The sequence below is a fragment of the Thunnus thynnus genome, chromosome 22 (assembly GCF_963924715.1).
Source record: "Thunnus thynnus chromosome 22, fThuThy2.1, whole genome shotgun sequence".
In the NCBI taxonomy this organism is placed as follows: Eukaryota; Metazoa; Chordata; class Actinopteri; order Scombriformes; family Scombridae; genus Thunnus; species Thunnus thynnus.
In genome coordinates this window covers 2,047,235-2,065,639 of record NC_089538.1, presented here as the reverse complement: position 1 = coordinate 2,065,639, position 18,405 = coordinate 2,047,235, and the positions used below count along the sequence as shown (strand labels likewise).

The following is an 18,405-nucleotide window of genomic DNA, read 5'->3' as shown; positions in this document are numbered from 1 at the left end:
GCCGTCGTTAACACTGTGCCCGCGAGCACTTTCACTCTGGCCTCCGCCACTCCACGGCCTACAAAGCCAGGCTTTCCAGTTCTGCACAGCCTCCAGTTCCACCACCGCTCCAGCCGACCACTCGATTGCAGGTCCCCTACCCAACGGCCCCCACACTGGCACATCGATGATTCCATCCTGCCGCCACTACGGTGCGGCAATAAACTGCTTCAGCCCTAGCTAGGGCCAGGTCGTATTTCCCCACGTGCCTGCTCCCTACGTCTTAATTGCAATTTAAGTATTTTTGTTTCATCCTTGCGTCTATGAGCTGCACATCTTACCACTTCACACGCTTCCCTTCATCCCTCACCCCTCGACTCTCAACCCTCACCCCTCGACCCTTCATCCCTCATCCCTTCATCCCTCGACCCTTATCCCTTCATCCCTTGACCCTCACATATAAATTATGATAATTATCTAGGTTATTTGTTTATTTATTTAGTTTAGCTCTCCTTAAATTGACCGCTGCAGCCAACACGCTTCAAAACATGCAACTTTTACTTTGAAGGTGAGCTGTCTCTGTTTCCGGCTCTTGACTTCCTGTTTCAACTTTCATTGTACAAGTTAAATAATGGAACAAGCTGATGTTTGCATTACACATCTTAGGACAATGAAATTAGGAAATACCCCATAAAATGGGATTTTTCATTATAACCAACCTGAGCAACTGCAGATGACTTATATTTCATGCACAGACCATTAATGCTCCTGCTCATAGCATGCATATGTAACGCTATGTGATCACATTAAAATCATACCCTTGAATTTACACTCATGCGCCAGGCTGAAAAGAAAGGTGACATCTGATTAGCTACAGATAGATCCCAGTTGAAAAAATCCATTTATGAATCAAGCCACGGCAGGGGAGACTCAATAACCCACACACAAATGCAGTGAAGTAAATGCAGGTTCAACAGTCTGTATATAAATGTAACAACATCCAAATATGTTTTTAATGAAAATACTTTTAAATACATACAGTATATTTGTGGATTTCTATTACATATATTTAAAACAAAAAATGTTTGCGTGTGCATCACAATTACATTTGTGAACCTTATTTTTTTATGTGGATTTTTATTACATTATATATAACGACAAATATTTGTGTGCATTGAAAAATATTTGGAGAGAGTAATTTATATACAAATCCCGAAATACATTATTACTGCATTCATTAATATTGAGACTGATCTGATTCCATATATGTGTGCTCCCGCGCACACACAGATCGACTGCCAGACCAAAACACCAATGTTTCCAAAAGAATTCAACTTCTTCCTGTGCTCATGGGTTCGTCTGCTACATAATGCAGTCTATTAAAACAGCACCACACTGTGAAACCTTCAGTCAACTTTCCTCTGATACAGTATTAAACCTGCAGTGCGGAACTTTTGCACATAAATGAACGTCCGTTACATTCAAGCCCTTGCCAAATGAATTCACACAATGCTGATTAAGCAGTGGCGGTGATAAGCTTAATCAGCATTGTGTGAACTCGTTTGGCAACGGCTTGAATGTAACAGACGTTCATTTGTATGTAAAAGTTCCGCACTGCAGGTTTAAGGTTAATCGTGAAGGTTAACATTCTGCATCAGCGCTGTGAGCAGCACCTGCAGCATTTCAAGTGATTTTCTTTCAATACATATCTAACTCAATTCAGTTTGAAAGAATGTGGAATGTGGAAGAATGTGGAAAACGGAGTATCTGAACCTATTCTGTATTATGTAAAGGTGTCCTTAAAGGTTTTCTTGTAAACAAAATTTCTGTTGACATTTAGTGTTTCTCACCAAAACATTTTGTGTGTATCCTTGAGGTTTCATGTTGAATGCATTTCTTTCCTATTTAACAGCAGATTTTTCATAAAAGTATGAAGCCTGCATTGTTTCTATCCATGTTTACAATCTACCAGTCTTCCTTCCTGCCTTTTCTGGTGAGTTGCTGGGTTTCATGGTGCTTTACCACCACCTGTAGATCAGTGGATTGTGTGAGACCATTGACAGGAATGTGTATCATGTCACCTTCCTCGTGCATACAACAAATGAATAAACAAAACAGGGACAAATACTAAATTTAGGTCAAGGTATTGTGCCATATCTCCAACAGTTGTCAGAGGTTAGCTTCAAAGGATAATCAGAATCAGGTTTATTGCCAAGTAGGTTTGCACATACAAAGAATTTGCCTTGTTATTGTTGTGGTGCATATACACAAAATATACACAAAATTAAGTAATCCTAAATAATATAGAAGAAAGAATTTACAATAGAGGAAAAATGTAACATATTCTAAGTAAGAGGAGCAGCTGCAGGTTTAAATTTTAAGTATTAAATAAACAAGTCTGGTGATATTCATAGACTGCATGTAAAGATGGATGTAGCAAGGTGTGACGTCATCCATTGTTTTGCACTGGAGCCAGTTTGAAGCCCAGAGTTGCAGCTTATGGTCAGCGCCATCTTTTCCGTTTGGAGTCAGGATGTTCTATACAAGGCATGCAGGGTGTTGCCTTTCACAGTCTGGAAACACACCCCGCTACCTCAGACCCAAGCTAATGCTAGCTTACTGGGAACACCAAGCGCTGCACACTTGGGCTAACATTAGCTACTTTAGCGTAACTGTGCTAACAGAGGAGGTATCGTAATCAAGGAAGATTAAACTTCCTGAAACATTTCAACCATAGTCCGACTCATTGCAAGTCCCCGAGCCGGGGAGAGCAGCAGATGAGCCAACTGTCAATCACAACTGTCAATCAATGCCCACACGTCTGCCGTGTGGGCTAGCTAAAAACATTATTTTTAGCTAGCTACTACGATTTCAGCATGTCAAAGGATTATTTTAGCACCCTATGTCTACCAGAGAGGAAAAGGTAGTTTATAGCATATGCTGAAACCCGTTACAGTGCATATGCTAAGATGCAATACACGAATGCAAGGGCTGACATCACATCTAAAGTAAAGATAGCACAACTGTATAGCAAACTCCACTACATAACAGGCTTGCATGACACTTCTCACAGCTGATAGGGCGACTAGAGTTTGTAGACATAGGTGGGAAATTACACACACAGACATGCAATCATTTCCAATATAGGCTATTTTTACAGTTAGCTTTTCAGCTGAATGCAGGTTAGTTATTCTGTGATTTAAACATGCATTACAAACACTACATTCCTTTCAATTAAACAGCTGCTGTTTTTACTTCCAACCGGCATGATCTCTGTGACTAGCAGCGTATCCAGGTATATGTGTCATTTTTATGGAGGGTTTTTGAGCTGCAGGCTGTCTGTGCAGCTCAGGTGGGGTCTGTCTCTTCCATTGCACAGCACACAGCCCTGTAATGTTATCCACTTTTATCTTCTTAAAGGCTCATTTTTTCAGTTAAGCAGCTTGTAAAAATTTACTCTCTGGGTTCTTTACCCTGTTGGTAGTGCATTCCACCACACAGCAGCTTTTATTTTTCTGTTGTCTGCTAACAGACAGTAGTGACAAGGAGGTACCTAAACACAACACAAAGTCAATGGAGAGCGATGAATTGCTTTTTCCCTCTCGGATGGGCAGGACTCAACTGTGCTCTAAGCTACTAAGTCTTAAAATCTCATTAAGGGAGCAATAACTTGACCACTAGCACACTTATTAGAGGGCCTGCATTTAAAGATTGAGACCATAATGACTCATTGAAAAAACATTACTGATTTAGTATTTCCAGAGAAGTTGACGCTATTTGAATGGGAGGCCGTTGGAGCCAACATTAGCATTGCATCTTAAGGTACTTCTGCATTGGCCTCGGCCTCAAGTCATGGTAGTTGCCGCTTAAGGATATATTTTTCTTATTGTCAACAAATCTCAAGTGCAGAGTGAAACCAACAATAAATATCTCCTACTTATGAACTTACTAAGAATTGTTTGTGTATCTAAGTCTGATATATCTTATTCCTCTGTGCAGTAGAGCTTAAAAACACATCAATGAGTCAACTGGGTTACATGTTCCTTCAACACACACAACCACACACCGTCCTGCTGCCAGAAATACTCAGTAGAGCACCAAATGTGAATCTGCCACTGAAAGTAGTCCCCCACAAATGCACTATTGCCTCCTGTTTGACTGACATTTGTTAAAAACTTCAGTAACCAGATGTTTTAGGAAATTACAGAGCCTTTTCTTAACAATGAAACTATATATTTGTCAGCTGCTTTCAAATGTTAAGTCCTCAGAAGGAACCAATGTCCAAATACAATCTTCCTTCTTATCAGAAGAGTGCAATAAATACATTCACATCACAGTAAATCCAGATCTTTCTCAGCGATCTCTTCTCTCCATCTCACTTGATCCTCCTCCTCCTCCTCCACCGCTGGCTGCCTTTTTCACCTGAGGCGAATAACTCAGAGTGTCAACATAATCACAACTCAAACACCACGTGTCACTTTCTGCTGCACAGTGGAAATCATCACTGCTTCCCCCACAGTGAACACTGCTACTGGCATTTTAACATTACAGTCACATTAGGCCGTGTACTATTGGTTTAGTACATCAAAGCTAATTCACTTTTACACAGTGGTTCTATAAGCAGATTTACTGTAACTTTACATGAGTATTGCATCAGCCTTCTTTGTTGGACTGCTTTAGATGCTGTTAACACATACTTCATACTTTCATGATATACCGCATATCATAATGTTTTATTGCGTTTTCAAGGGACACGTACAAATTTAACCAAAACTACAAATGTAAATACAATTGTAATTTCTTAAAGAACATAACAAATTGGTTGTAATAGCTACTAGAGGAGGTAAAGAAAAAAGGATTGGACAGTAACAATTGAAATAAAATGTAAACTATAAGACTGGTGAGATGTGCTTGTTAATGTTTAGTTCGGTCAGAAACACATCAAGAATTCAACCATTTATAGCAAATAGTTACACAGTTATATTTGGCTGAAAAGGCTCTGCTGTTTGAGGGAGCTCTCAAAGAATCAGAGCACTGAAAAGGATTCTGCTTGGAGCTAATCCCCCCAAAATAAAATGATGTTTGCTCTCTGCTTTATAAGAATTAGCAGTAAAACCCCCAAAACAACAGTGATTCACCATCCTGAATCTATGCAACATGTCGCAATTTACTCTGAATGTTAGCAAAGCCCCTCTCATCTCTGATGTCACTCAATAACATTGATTACTCTCAGACAAACATTCAACAAGATACATCTAGTATCTTGATGCAAGGGAAATATTCTACAACTAAATAGACTATGTAGAGAAACACATGTTTCACTTGTGCGAGCAAGGCATCCTCGATTTCTCAAAGCTAGCCAAATTAGCAATGAGTTTAGCAATAGATTCCATTATGATATGAACAGCTATAAACCAAGTTGAGTAAAGTATTCTCTAGCGGTCAGCTCAGCACACATGAGCTAATAGAAACCCCTGAAACAATGTCAAACCACCAGGGGAAATAAGCCTGAAGCCCATACAGGAGGATAGGAATTATCATTTGGCAGCAAGGCTAGCACACATGCCAGACAACATCACATGAAATAAGCTCAACTGCTACATGAACTTTTGATTGAACTTCTGAATTTTTTAAATTCATATTGTAAATGAATACACAGAGATTCTGCAGTACTGAGCGGCCAGCAGCACAACCCTTGCAAGCATGTGGCAGCAATAAGTGCCAATAATTCATCTTCATCACTAATTGAATGTAGCAGCGTAGCTAAACTGAGCACATAACCAACAACAAAGCATCATAGCTAGTCACAGCCATGTCATAGCTATGATGACAGTGAGGAGTGCCAAACCAAACACTGTCGTTGAAGTCAGCAAGTTAACATACAGTTAAGAAAATAAACTAAGAACTAAACGACAGAAAATTTAAGGTTTGAGTTTGATTTCTGGTTGTTTTAGTTTGGAATTTCTGTCTGTGTGTGTGTGTTAGGCCTGGACACATGGTCATAGGTGCTATTTTTTATTTCTCTTTCTCACTTCAGCTTCAGTCATAGCAGTGCAACATTTAATGCTCCACCCACTGTTTATCTCTTTTATCCATGTCCTCCTGATTGATTGTTTCTCAGATGTTCATTTTTATAGATAACTGTTATCAAGCTCTGGATTACAGAGCTTTAGCTTTCGTTTTTGGTTTCTAAGCCCGACTTGAAAAAGGCTGCATCTTTGCAATTTTAATAAAGATTAAAAGCAGGGAATTTAATTTTCATAAATTGTATAATATATGTTAATGTGTTATGTTGTTATGTATTATATTAATATATTACTATATGTTGCATTAGTTCTTTATTATTAATAGAACAACATGTACAATACCAGTCAAAAGTTTGGACACATCTTCCCATTCACTTGAATGAGAAAGTGAAGTGTGTCCAAACTTTTGACTGGTACTGTACATGCAACATATTTCCAACTAAAACTGAGTGATATAATCATAGAATAGAAAAAGATGGAAAAAAATAAATAAATAAGATCAAACTAGGTTAAACTAAAATAATATCTAATGTACATATACCATATTTAACAAAAACAATATAGATTTACATTACCTTCTTGTTTTTAACATACTGAGGTGCCATATTCAAGTAGTACTTTGCAAAATTCTATTTATTTTTCCATATGTTGAATTTCTCCATTAATAAAAAAACAAATCAAAACCAAGAAAAGTGTATTTTTACTTTAGTTGAATCAATGGGTCAGTTTTTCTCCTTATAAAAGGCTCCATCCAGACTGTTTTGTGTGAATACAAGGAAAGAACAGATGGTAAGCAGGTTTTTTTCTCTAATCCACAGAAACAACAAAGACATTGTCCAGTCAAAATCACTCCAACACATGTTTCTCTGGATAAACACTATGCAGTTCAAAATTCCTAGACACATATTATTACTTACTTTATTGCCAAGATATGTTATTTATTACCTTATCTCATGTCATTTCAATTCTCCATAAAAGTATGCCCGAAACCATTTCCCTGGGGGAAGAGATATATATCATATTTCTGAAACATGAATGATTTTTATTTCTGTGTCACACCACTTAAATGGTCCGTCCCACATGGGATTAGAAGGCACATAGTAATAGGCCTACCAGATGCAGACTTAAGACACCACACCTCAGACAGAGACCCTTACCTTTTGAGCAGACTGAACTTCCAATAATTTTGTGTACTAAATTCACTTTTGATTAATGATTTTGACCATATATACTTATTTATCTTTCAGTGTCTGGGTTTTAGAACATGGTTGTCATTGATTGTCATTAATTAACTTTCATAACTTGAATAAATTTTCCCCTTCGTTCTCTTAAATTGTCTTTTAAATGTAAATCTTAACCTTTTAAATGTTTATCTTGCTTTCTCCTCTTTGTCTACATGTTATCCGGTTGTGTCTGTAGTTTAGATAATTCCAAAAATATATTTTTTGTCATCATTTCAAGTATTTTTTATTTTTATTTATTTTTTAGATTTAGCTTTTTTTAATATGAAATCCAACTTAATTAATTGAGATTTGTTTTGATAAAGTATTATTATGTGGTATCAGCATGATGTATTATCATCACCATTCGATTTCATTCACTAATGATCGGTTCAAAGTTCACAATGAATGTGAAAGTGCGCATGCGTATATTATCATGGTGGCACTGGCTGTACCAGCTGGGGAAGTTGTGAAATTTAACATAGTAAAGTTTTAATAATAGACATGGGTTGTTAACCCTGGAATTTGTATAGGTGTTAAACTCTCCACAGAGAAACAGGAGGGAGATCATGACCGCTAACGAGGATCAAGAGGTATGAATGAATAATGATGCAGTAGGAGGCTAGCTGCTGTTAGCTGCTAACTAGCGTGACTGCTGTAACTCTGCTGAGCTCAGCTGACGGCTTTCCTGTCCGTTACACAGCAAAACAAGTCAACATGGCAGCTTTTATTCAGTGTGCAAGAGGTCTGTCTAGCTAATAAAGCACTCAGACCAGAGTGTCAAACGTATTTCTAGCTGCTGTTAAACCCTAAAACGTGCCGTTCATTACGGAGTAAACGTCACGCCAAACTCCGTTCAAAAGTCAACCAAATGAATGTGTTTTTTACTTACATAGCGGGATGGGGCCGCATAAACCGTAACTCAAGACATTATCGGAATACAAGACGTCCATTAATTAATTCGGTGTATAAGTTAACATCGATTGGCAACAATTCAGTCAATAATATCGTTATTTTTCCTCGTAGTCATCCACTAAGATTAGACTCACGTTAGTCAGTCGTATCAAGCGGCTTTAGCAAGTTGAGTTAAATTTAGTATAGGTCAAGGCTGCCCCGTGGATCATATGTATGCCGAATTTAAGAACTACTCAAAAGTCCTCATTTTCCAGAAATGGTCCCGAGTCATGTCTCTTAATTACCTAACATTTCCAAGTTTAATGTGCCTTATTTGTGAATGACGTTTGGCGACCGGAAGGTGTCAGGACAAGATGCTGCTTGTATCTCACTAACCTCCAGTCACTGCTGATCCTCTGCTGTCATGTTTATCAGATGGAGTTGGAGGCTCTGCGTTCCATCTACGAGGGCGATGAGTGTTTCAAAGAACTCAGTCCAGTTTCATTTCAGTTTCGGGTTAGTACTGTCCTTATGTGTCACAGTCTGAACCTCCCATGATTTCAACAGGAAAGGGAGATGCTGTTTCATTTGTACTTTAAGACCTTGATCAAACTGGTAGGTTTGGTGTGAGGAACTTGTCTTAACTTCTTCTTGAATATTAAACAACAGATAGGAGACCTGGAGGACTCCAAAGCGTTCATCCTGGACGTCTCGTGGCCAGAGACTTACCCCGAGACAGCCCCACAAGTCACCCTTGATGCCTTTTTTAACAACAGGATGTAAGTTGCAATCACAGTGCTATACTCCAGATAATAACCACCTTGTGTTAATTTACATTTGAAGCACTGATGGTAGATTAGAAGATGACTGCTCAATCTGGAAACACTTCTAAACTGTACTGTACAACTATAAAAAAAGAGTTTACAGATATAGTTTTAAGCAGTGTCAATACTGTCATCTGCTGTCACCCCAATGCATTCAAATGTAGGAAATTTGGTTTAAAGCCACTATGTGTGGATATTTATATGTGAGTATATCTTTTTTCTTTCAAAATATTTTGATAGGCTACATTTTAGTTTGTTGAAAAAATTAGGCAATCAAGGTGAAAATGAATGATTTGAGAAATTCATTCATTCATCAGTCCCCCAAAACAAGCTCCACCCCCTCAGAAAAGTTTGACCAGACACCAAAAAGAAGGTTTTTAGAATACGTTTGACTATTTAGATATTGTATTTAACTGTTTATTTAGATTTCTGTGAACTGTATTTCTCAACATGAAATTCTGGGGAAAAATTAACTGAATTCTGAACTTATCTATGGGTGAAAAAGCTATCAAATTGAAATATAAAGAGTCTTTAAATACTTGACGCAGCCTCTAAAATACCCACCACGTGTATGTTCCTTAAATTGTAAAAAATAATTGTTGTCTGCCTGTCTCTTTTTGACCACTTGGAATTTTTTCTCAAATTATAGACTTTAGCCTGAATGTCTACAAATCTTTTCCTTGAGTTTGTGAGCACAGTATGATACAGTTGTTGTATTTATTTTTCTTTCTGTTATGTTAATTTAATGGCAGCTCTTCAGAGACCAAGCAGCTGATCCTGTCTAAGCTGGAGGAGCAGGTGGAGGCTAACCTAGGCACTGCGATGATGTACACCCTGTTTGAGTGGGCAAAAGAGAATCAGGAAACCCTGATGGAGAACCACAAGCCTGTAGTGACAGCCGTGGTCAGTACATTTCACCACTCTGACTGTTTTTTTTTTTACCATTTTTGGTATGAAGCACTGACTGCTGTGGTGTTTCTTTACTATAACATCCTCTCCTGACCCTTGGTGCTCTTTATAATCTTAATGATCAACTCAAAAGCTTGAGGCAAGGCTAAGGGCAGAACTTGTTATGTAGACCTTGTCATGGTTATTTCTTGCTGTTGCAGACTTTGACATCCAACAGTGAGGTCATGACCACTCCCTCTACAGCCAAGAAGAAGGAGAAGAAGGAGCAGCTGACTAAAGCTCAGAAGAGGAGGATCATCAACAGAACAGGTATGGCTGTCCATTCTAGTGAAATTGCCGTGAGGAGTCATTAAACCCAGCAGGAATTACTCGCCAGCTTCTGATTTAAATCCTCAAACTCCACAATTTATGTCATCATAAAAAATTAAGAATTTCATAAATATCAGAAGCACATGATACTTCTGTGTACTTCTAAGTGGAATTTTGGCCAGGCATCGCTAGGTAACACTAATACCACGTTAGGAAGAGATAACATTGTGTGGGGTGGTGGCTCACTGTCAGCCTGGTGTGGGCAGATCACTGGGTTTTAGCGGTCCCTGGTCGGCCCTCTGCCAACATGCTGCTCAGAATGTGATAGAAACATGAGGATATAAAAGAGATTTATGAAAGTCAAATAGATTTCATGGAGCAGATGCTTGTGGCTGTCATTTTTTTCCTGTTTTTTCCAAAGTATCAGTTTGTTCTTGGAGCAGCTGATAACATAATCAAGATATGTTAATGACTGTGAAGTTCGGTTTTCATACTCATAATCTGAAAAATGCAGCAGTAAAGTAGACGGTATTTGTAGTTAAAAGGCTGAAATAAGCAAAGCCAGTGTATGAAAATTTTGGATCCAATCCAAAACTTGCATCGACCAGAAAGGGACCCATGAATGATTAGATCTGATTCATGATGAATCACCAATTAACAAGCAGCTGAGGTTTTGCTGCACTTCACAGTTCACACTGTCCTTTGAAGATGATGATGCACCATGTGATCAGAGTGACGGCCAGATTTACTAAGAAAATAATGTTGCGCATATGTGCACAACGGTTTTCATTGAAGATGTGTCTGCAATCTGTGTGTTCAGCAGATTAGTAAAGCTGAATTCAATATGAATAAAAACACACTAAGACAGCAGCTCATTACACAGTCTGCCCTCCAGGGGTGGGGGGAAAAAAATTGATTCTTAGATGCATTGTGATGCAGACGTGGACAATTCTGCATCGATTCTAAATGGTAGTTTATAATGTGATGTTGATGGAACGAAAAAATGGAACTCAACTGTGAAGGCATTGCACCACCCAGACAGTCTACAGAGTGCACACACTAGAGTTCATCTTCACAAACAGCAGCAGTTGCAAGCATGTTTTGATATAATAACCAAATAATTATCTATAATGTGAAGTATGTAGTATTGTGAACTTTCTATGCCGTCACTCAGAGTCTAAAGCAGCTCCAGCAGTAACAAACGAGACCAGCTGACCAACACAAACTGCAACATTAAACAACTCAAACCATCTCTGAGGTGAAGAAAATAACTGAGTGCTCAGTCTGTTTCATCTCAAAAACCCTGCAGCCGCTCAGCATCTTGGACAACAATGTCTCTCCCCGGAGCTAACAGCACATCAGAGAGGCTGCTCTCCACTGCTGGAGATATGACGTTAATAACAACACAGCAGAGCACTCCACCTGCCCCTCACATACAGGCAGGAGACTGGAAGATACTTTCAAGTTAATACATTAATTAATTAATGCAGGTAACTTTTTATAATAAAAAGGCTGCGGACCATTTATCTTATCTGCCAATTATGTTTCACATTGTATTTCAGTGGACTAAGGACATCACTCTGTCACCACCTCTGTCATATTTACACCAGTTTAAATTAGAGCTGTGACAATTTTTGGACGAATTGATAAACAGGTAATGAATCAGCAACTATTTTGATAATCAATTAATCAGTTTTCAAGCAAAAATGCCAAAAATTCAGAGGTTCCAGCTTCTTAAACGTGAAGATCTGCTGATTTACTTTGACAAATATGACAGTAAACTCCATGTCTTTGGGTTTTGGACGGTTGATCGGACAAAACAAGACATTTGAATACATTTCATTGAACTGTGGGAGATTATAATTTAGCATTTTTCATTATTTTCTGACAATTCATAGAATAAATGATTAATCTAGAAAATAATAGACAGATTAATCAATTATAAAAAATAATCATTAAACACATTACATTAAATCCATCCATTTAAACTATAACAATGTTTGTGTCCCAATTTATAGGTTACAACCTAATATAATTTTTAGGTTTGTCTTAAAATGAAATTATATGTTGCATTAAAATTTACCATAAAGTCTGAAGTGAAGTTTAGTTATGATCACAGATTAGATTCAACGTCAGTAGTGATTCTATGATGTGGACAGATGACAGAATGATTTCTGTTTACAGATCACAAAGGGGAACTGCCAAGAGGTTGGAACTGGGTTGACGTTATCAAAGTAGGTGCATTTTACCTTTCCTCCACAAGATGGTGCACCTAATCATCTTTTTAACAATGAGCCAGCAGTGATGTTCATCATTAACCTTTCAATGTTCTTTTCTTTTCTCTCCCTCGTCATCGCTGTGTGATGTGACCATCTAGCATGTAAGTGAAAACCACCTGAATCAAACTTGATACAAAACCTTTACATATAACCACCTGTAATTGTTTCCTGCTGTTTTTCTGTTACAGCTCAGTAAAACAGGAGGAAAAGATGACGACTAGGCCTGTGGGCAGCGACCTTGTGCTACTTTCTACAAGAACATGCAGTGACGCGTGAACTAACTGCAGCCTGTTGATGCTGCTGCTCCTGTCCTGATGCCTTCACATCCAACTTCACCAACATGTCACACTCAGTATGGCTGCTTCTACCTAGACAATCAAAGCAGGCCACTGGGTAATAGTGGAGTTCAGGACACACACACACTTCCAGCTAAACTGTGTTTTTGAGCTGGGAATCCACAAGAATTGAGTGTTTTTTCTGTATGTGTTTGTGATGTTTGTGGAAAGCAGCAAGGTGAACACAGCCTCCAGGTTCTGTTCATCGTACAAAGTCAGCACTCAGATATTCTGCTCCATCCTCCACCAGGGAGGACGTACCTGCTGTCACTGCCACGTTTTGAGTCTCTGAGATTAGGCCCAGCTGCCAGGCGCTGGAGACATAAATGTTGGATTGTGGTTATAAATGGATGTGTCAAATAAGCATCCTGCTGTTACTCGCAGGTATCATGTGACTTTGTGAAAATAGAGAAATTTTAATAACACAAAATGTTACTCCATTCACCAATTTCTTATTTTGACAAGTTTTTTTTCTTCCCTATGAACTGAGAAACGTAAAAATTTTATATTTAAATAAAACCATATTTGGTCTACTGCTGGTCTAAGAATGTGATTTACCATGCATTTGATCAACTGTGTGAGTTCAGTCTAACAGAGTGCTTGATGGCAGTTTACTGTGTGGACATAATCAGACATTGGACCAAAAAATAACTCAATATCCCCCTACTAACTTTTTCTACAGTTGTCAACTAAATCTTGCAGTCTTCTCCAGCTACCTCAATGACAACAGAGAAAACCCCACTCACCGAGGAAGACTGCAAGATTTGATTGAAATCTGTGGAAAAGCTAGTAAGAGAACTTTGAGACTTTTTTGTGTCACTTGACTGTTTCATGCTCAAGCACTGAAGTGTGTAATCAGTTCCTTTATTTATATATAGTAGTTTTTCTAGGCCACATTAAGGTTCAGCCTACTGGTTCTGCTCCAACTTTCAAGTTACCAGAATGTACCTGAGTCAGGGAGGAAGTCAGGATACTTTGCCTTAAAAAATAAAACTCCAACACTTGATACTTTGGCAAAGTGTGCAAACTCAAAACAATTAAACTTCATGTGGTTTATCTCTGAGGCTTCACAACAGATCCAACAACAACCTTTCAGATGAAATGGTGGCTTTCACAGTGGATGTTTACACCTTAACATGGTACCAGAGATTGTTACAATATGACTGCAGTGTTAAAATTCGGGTAGCTCACATGAAGTCAGAATTACTCAAATGTTCTCATTGTGGAATATATAGCTTATTGAAAAAAAACTACTGTTGCCTACAGTTAAAATGTAATGGCTTTACTAGTTGTGTTTCCGTACTGACCATGTCTAAATAATTTAATTTAAAGAGATATTCTGGTGATTTAGTATTGCACTTCCATAAATGTCAAGGAACAATGGTCAAAAGTGAAGGAGCAGATGCTGAGATTTCTGTCCTTTAAGCCCTAACTGAGACATCCCTGATGACATCATCAGGGTAATTTTGTCAGACATGACGAACCTCCTCCGTAACCACAGAAGACATTATACAACTGTTTTCACAGGCTGAGTAGTACTAGATATAAAAAGTACACTGACTTTGATGTTTAAAGTGCCTTTTAAATTCTGCCCAATTCCAATTGGACAAGCTAAATACTGAATGTGAGCAATAATACTAGATGATAGGGCATTCCTGGAATAGGCTACCTACTGTATATATTGATAACCTTCATATGATACTTCATCAGGTGTGAGAAGGTATCGCTGATATGCTAACATATGCTATAAAATTGATGTAAAATGGAACTGAAAATTCAGTTCCATTTTAATTATTCCTTATAGATTTTCTCATCCTGTTATTGGTTTATTTTGAAAAGCGCGACCGGAAGTAGAGTATTTCACGCCCTGTAGCTTGACAGGTGGATGTCGGTCGGTCGGTGTGACAGAATGTGGACCTACTACAGAAACGGGCTTTTCCCCAAAAAGAAGAAGAAAGTAAGTGTTGCAAAAGACATATTGTATAATTTTAATTGTCAGTGATGACTACCACTGACTTGTTATTCGTTTAAAAACATTTTTTTAATCATGAGTCTGTTGTTAGACACTCCATTATTTTAGAATATTGATAATAATTCTAGTGATCTCAGTCAGTGTAGGCTGGTGGAGAAAATCTTTCAGCATAATACGCTCATATGTACTGTTGTAGCTTTTTATCAGTCCTCATACAAATATTTGGGTTTTATATTTGTATTTCTCTACACACACTAGTGCCACATTAGTCATGACCATGCAATGTTCAGTCAATGGCAGAGTCCAGTTTGTACTTAATAGATATTGTATAATATTTTAACTTCATGTCTTGCAGGAGGGCAAAGAGGTCTTAACACTTCCAGCCATAAACAACGGGGCAACTTCACTATGTCAGGTGATCTATGTACAAACATTACAGTTATTGTTTTTACTGTAGGAGCTTTGACTGTAGGAAACAAAGAGTTCTTGAGAGAGAGAGAGCAGAATGGCTCCATACCTCAACAATTTAGTTTTATAAATACTGCACAGCCTCTACAAACTCAACCTGCCAACATCTAATATATTCTGTATTCTCCCTCAGGGTTAAATATTTAAGGAGTTACTGTACAGTCAATAATCCTGACATATTGTTTGAAGGATCTGGTCCCTGAATAGCACTGTAGTATGGCAACATTAGTCAGTCTGTCCATCTGTCCATTTCAAAACTGCTGGCCAGATTGCCATTAAATTAACTACATGGATCCAAAAGAATGCACCTTTATTATACAAGAAACATAAATATAAATGGGGATATCTCCATAGAATTTTTTTTTTTTTTTACCATATTCATACTCCCTTCAGGATGTACCATTTCCTTTTTGGACACAATGTAAGCTGTCTAGTTTCTTCTTCTTTTTCTTTCTTGCGCAACCTTCAGGACAAAATGTCAGCACATAACATCAAAGACAAATGGGCAGATTTATACTAAATTTACTATGGATATTCATGGTCCTAAATTGTTCTATTTTTTTAGCCATGCTAGCAGGCTGGCAATGTCAGCTGGTTGTTTGATTGGTGGATCACCAATTTGGTCCAGATTGAAATATCTGGACCTGGAAAATTCGTTGATCTCTTGGTTTTACGTTTTGCCCCCAAGAGATTGACATTTTTGGTACTGTGTCAAAATATCCCATAATATGCTTACTGCTGGGTAGCCATGATATTTAGTCCTGACATTCATGGTCAGGAATGTATAAACTGCAACATCTCTGGTTCAAATCTGTCCGGGTACTTTTGTTGTTATTCCCCATTTGTCTTCCCTGTCGTCTCTATACTGTTGCCTAACTAATAAACACATAAAATGCCTTCCCCAAAAATCCCCAAAAATCTGAAAACTTGAAGTCATTGTGAGTATTCCATCTGAATTTATTTCACCGCTGTGACACATCCACTGATCATGGTGATTCTATTCCAATGAAATAAATTTCACTATCATAAATACTAGTGTCACTGGGCAAAATCTTTGTTGTTTGTTCTGACCAACAGTTTCTTATTGTAAGGCGATGTACATTGCATGTAAAGTTGAACAGTTTTAAATGCAGGTGTCACTGGGCCTTTAGTCTTGTTATTAATTATTAGGTGTTATTACTATGAATGTTACAGATTGAGGTGTGAAAATGCACATTAGCACCTGAAATAAATGAATAAATGTTTTTTTTCCCTGATGATTTTATTCTGTAGACAAACAAGAAGGGTTATGACAGCAAAGTGAATGAGAAGGCAGAGTCCAATATTACAGATCCCCTCAGAGTAAGTGCTACAGACAACGCTGAGCACCAAATGTTTGCAAATTTACTTTACCATTCATTTATTACTGAAACAATCCCAAATTTGATTTTTACCACTGGATGATCCCATATGTCTTTCAGTATATGGTGCAGCTGCATCAAACATGCAAAACCCCAGATAACCCATTCTTAGAGGACAGAACAACGAAGATACTGCGCTATGGCCATTGTTTCAAGGTATGTTGAAGTATAAAGATATAACTTTGTCATTTAAACGGCATAATGCTTTACTTAAATTACCTGCCAAATATTCATTTTGCTAACAGGTCAAGACTGTCAAGGTCTTACTAGATCTACATGAATATGGGAGAAAAACTGAGGACTCGCCAAAGTTACTAAGGAGCATGGAGGCACTTGTGGGAGGAGATGAGGAAGAAGAAAGCAAGGGAAAGGACAATGATTGTATTAATAAGGAGGACAGAGAGACAGATAGTGGGTTAGCTAACTCAAACAAGGATGATTTAGACAAAACAAGTGAGGACAACAAACTACCAATCCCATACATGTTGTGTGATCCAATGACCAGTGAGGTTCAAAGAAAGGAGGAGCCTCCATTTCCTCTCAAAGAGAAGAGATTCATGGTCTACATATGTGGTGGATACAAAGGTAGGAATTGAAAATCTGATCATTCATGTTTAGTCCATGGAAAATACTGTACTTATTTTTGATTGACTGGCCATTGTTCGAGTCACCTCAAATTTGGTTCCATTCAACATTTTAACCACAGTTTGCAAATTAGATTACACTGCAGGTAGTCATAGCAACAATACTAATGGAGGACCAATACCATAGAGGAAGAACTTTGATGAATTTGTTGTAGTGCCATTGAGAGGCAAACACTTGGAAAACATTGATGTCATTAGTATGTTGTTGGTTTGACACTTTCATACTGTTGTGTACGCTTTGGTCCAGACTGAAATTTCTGGACAACTACTGGATGTGTTACCATGAAATTATTTACAGAAATTCATGGTTCCCAGAGGAAGAAGGCTTTTGGTGATCCCCTGCTTCTTCCTGTAGCACCTCCAGCAGGTTGAAATTTTTTGGATCACAATGAAATGCCTCAACAACCATTTGATGGAGTGCCATGAAATTCAGTACAGATATTCATGTTCCCCTCAGGATGAAATAACTTTGGGAATCCCCTGACTTTTCATTTGGCACCATCATCAAAACAAAATGTCAATTTGTTCAATACACTGGCTTATGACCAATCAACAATGACCAATGACATTCCCATCAGCCTCAGCTGTACTTTGTGTTCCATATTAATTAGCACATTCGCATGCTAACACTAAGATGACTAAGGTGCAGCAATGGTAAACATTACTTGCCTAACATCAGCATGTTTTCACTATGAGCATGTTAACATGCTGACATTAGTATATTGGTGAATGCACTGCTGTGTCTACACACAGCCTCATAGAGCTGCAAATGTTGCTGTTAACTCTTGAATTAGTCTATCAATTTTTTACAGAGCAAAATTATTCACTCTTGATATAGAAGGAAGCCGTAACATTTTTGTACATTGTGTATGTGTGTGATTCAGACACAGTTGCAGAGAGAAGTGCACTCATGGATAATGTGTATCCCAAGCTGTATCTCTACTGTAAGCAGAGAGGCTATGACTTCAGGATGGTTGACCTCCGCAGGGGTGTTGAAAACCCTGTCGCTGAACACCACGACACTGTAGAGCTGCATGTGGAGAATCTGAAGCAATGTCAGGGAACCCAGGGTCCAAACTTTGTTGTAAGATGTCATCCTATTGTATTATTCAACAGTATAATGGTGCAGAGTCACAACAATCAGCA

The 18,405-nt window shown here is 38.1% G+C and overlaps 1 protein-coding gene across 1 annotated transcript; it reads left to right on the top strand.

Annotated features, from left to right (window-relative positions):
- Positions 1 to 7,631: 7,631 nt before the first annotated feature.
- rwdd (RWD domain containing 4) lies at positions 7,632 to 13,308 on the top strand. The gene is made up of 6 exons (XM_067579936.1): positions 7,632 to 7,818; positions 8,555 to 8,635; positions 8,789 to 8,898; positions 9,696 to 9,846; positions 10,053 to 10,161; positions 12,346 to 13,308. Exons 1-6 carry the CDS (start codon positions 7,795 to 7,797, stop codon positions 12,435 to 12,437), a joined length of 567 nt encoding a protein of 188 aa, XP_067436037.1. The 5' UTR covers positions 7,632 to 7,794; the 3' UTR covers positions 12,438 to 13,308.
- Positions 13,309 to 18,405: the final 5,097 nt, after the last annotated feature.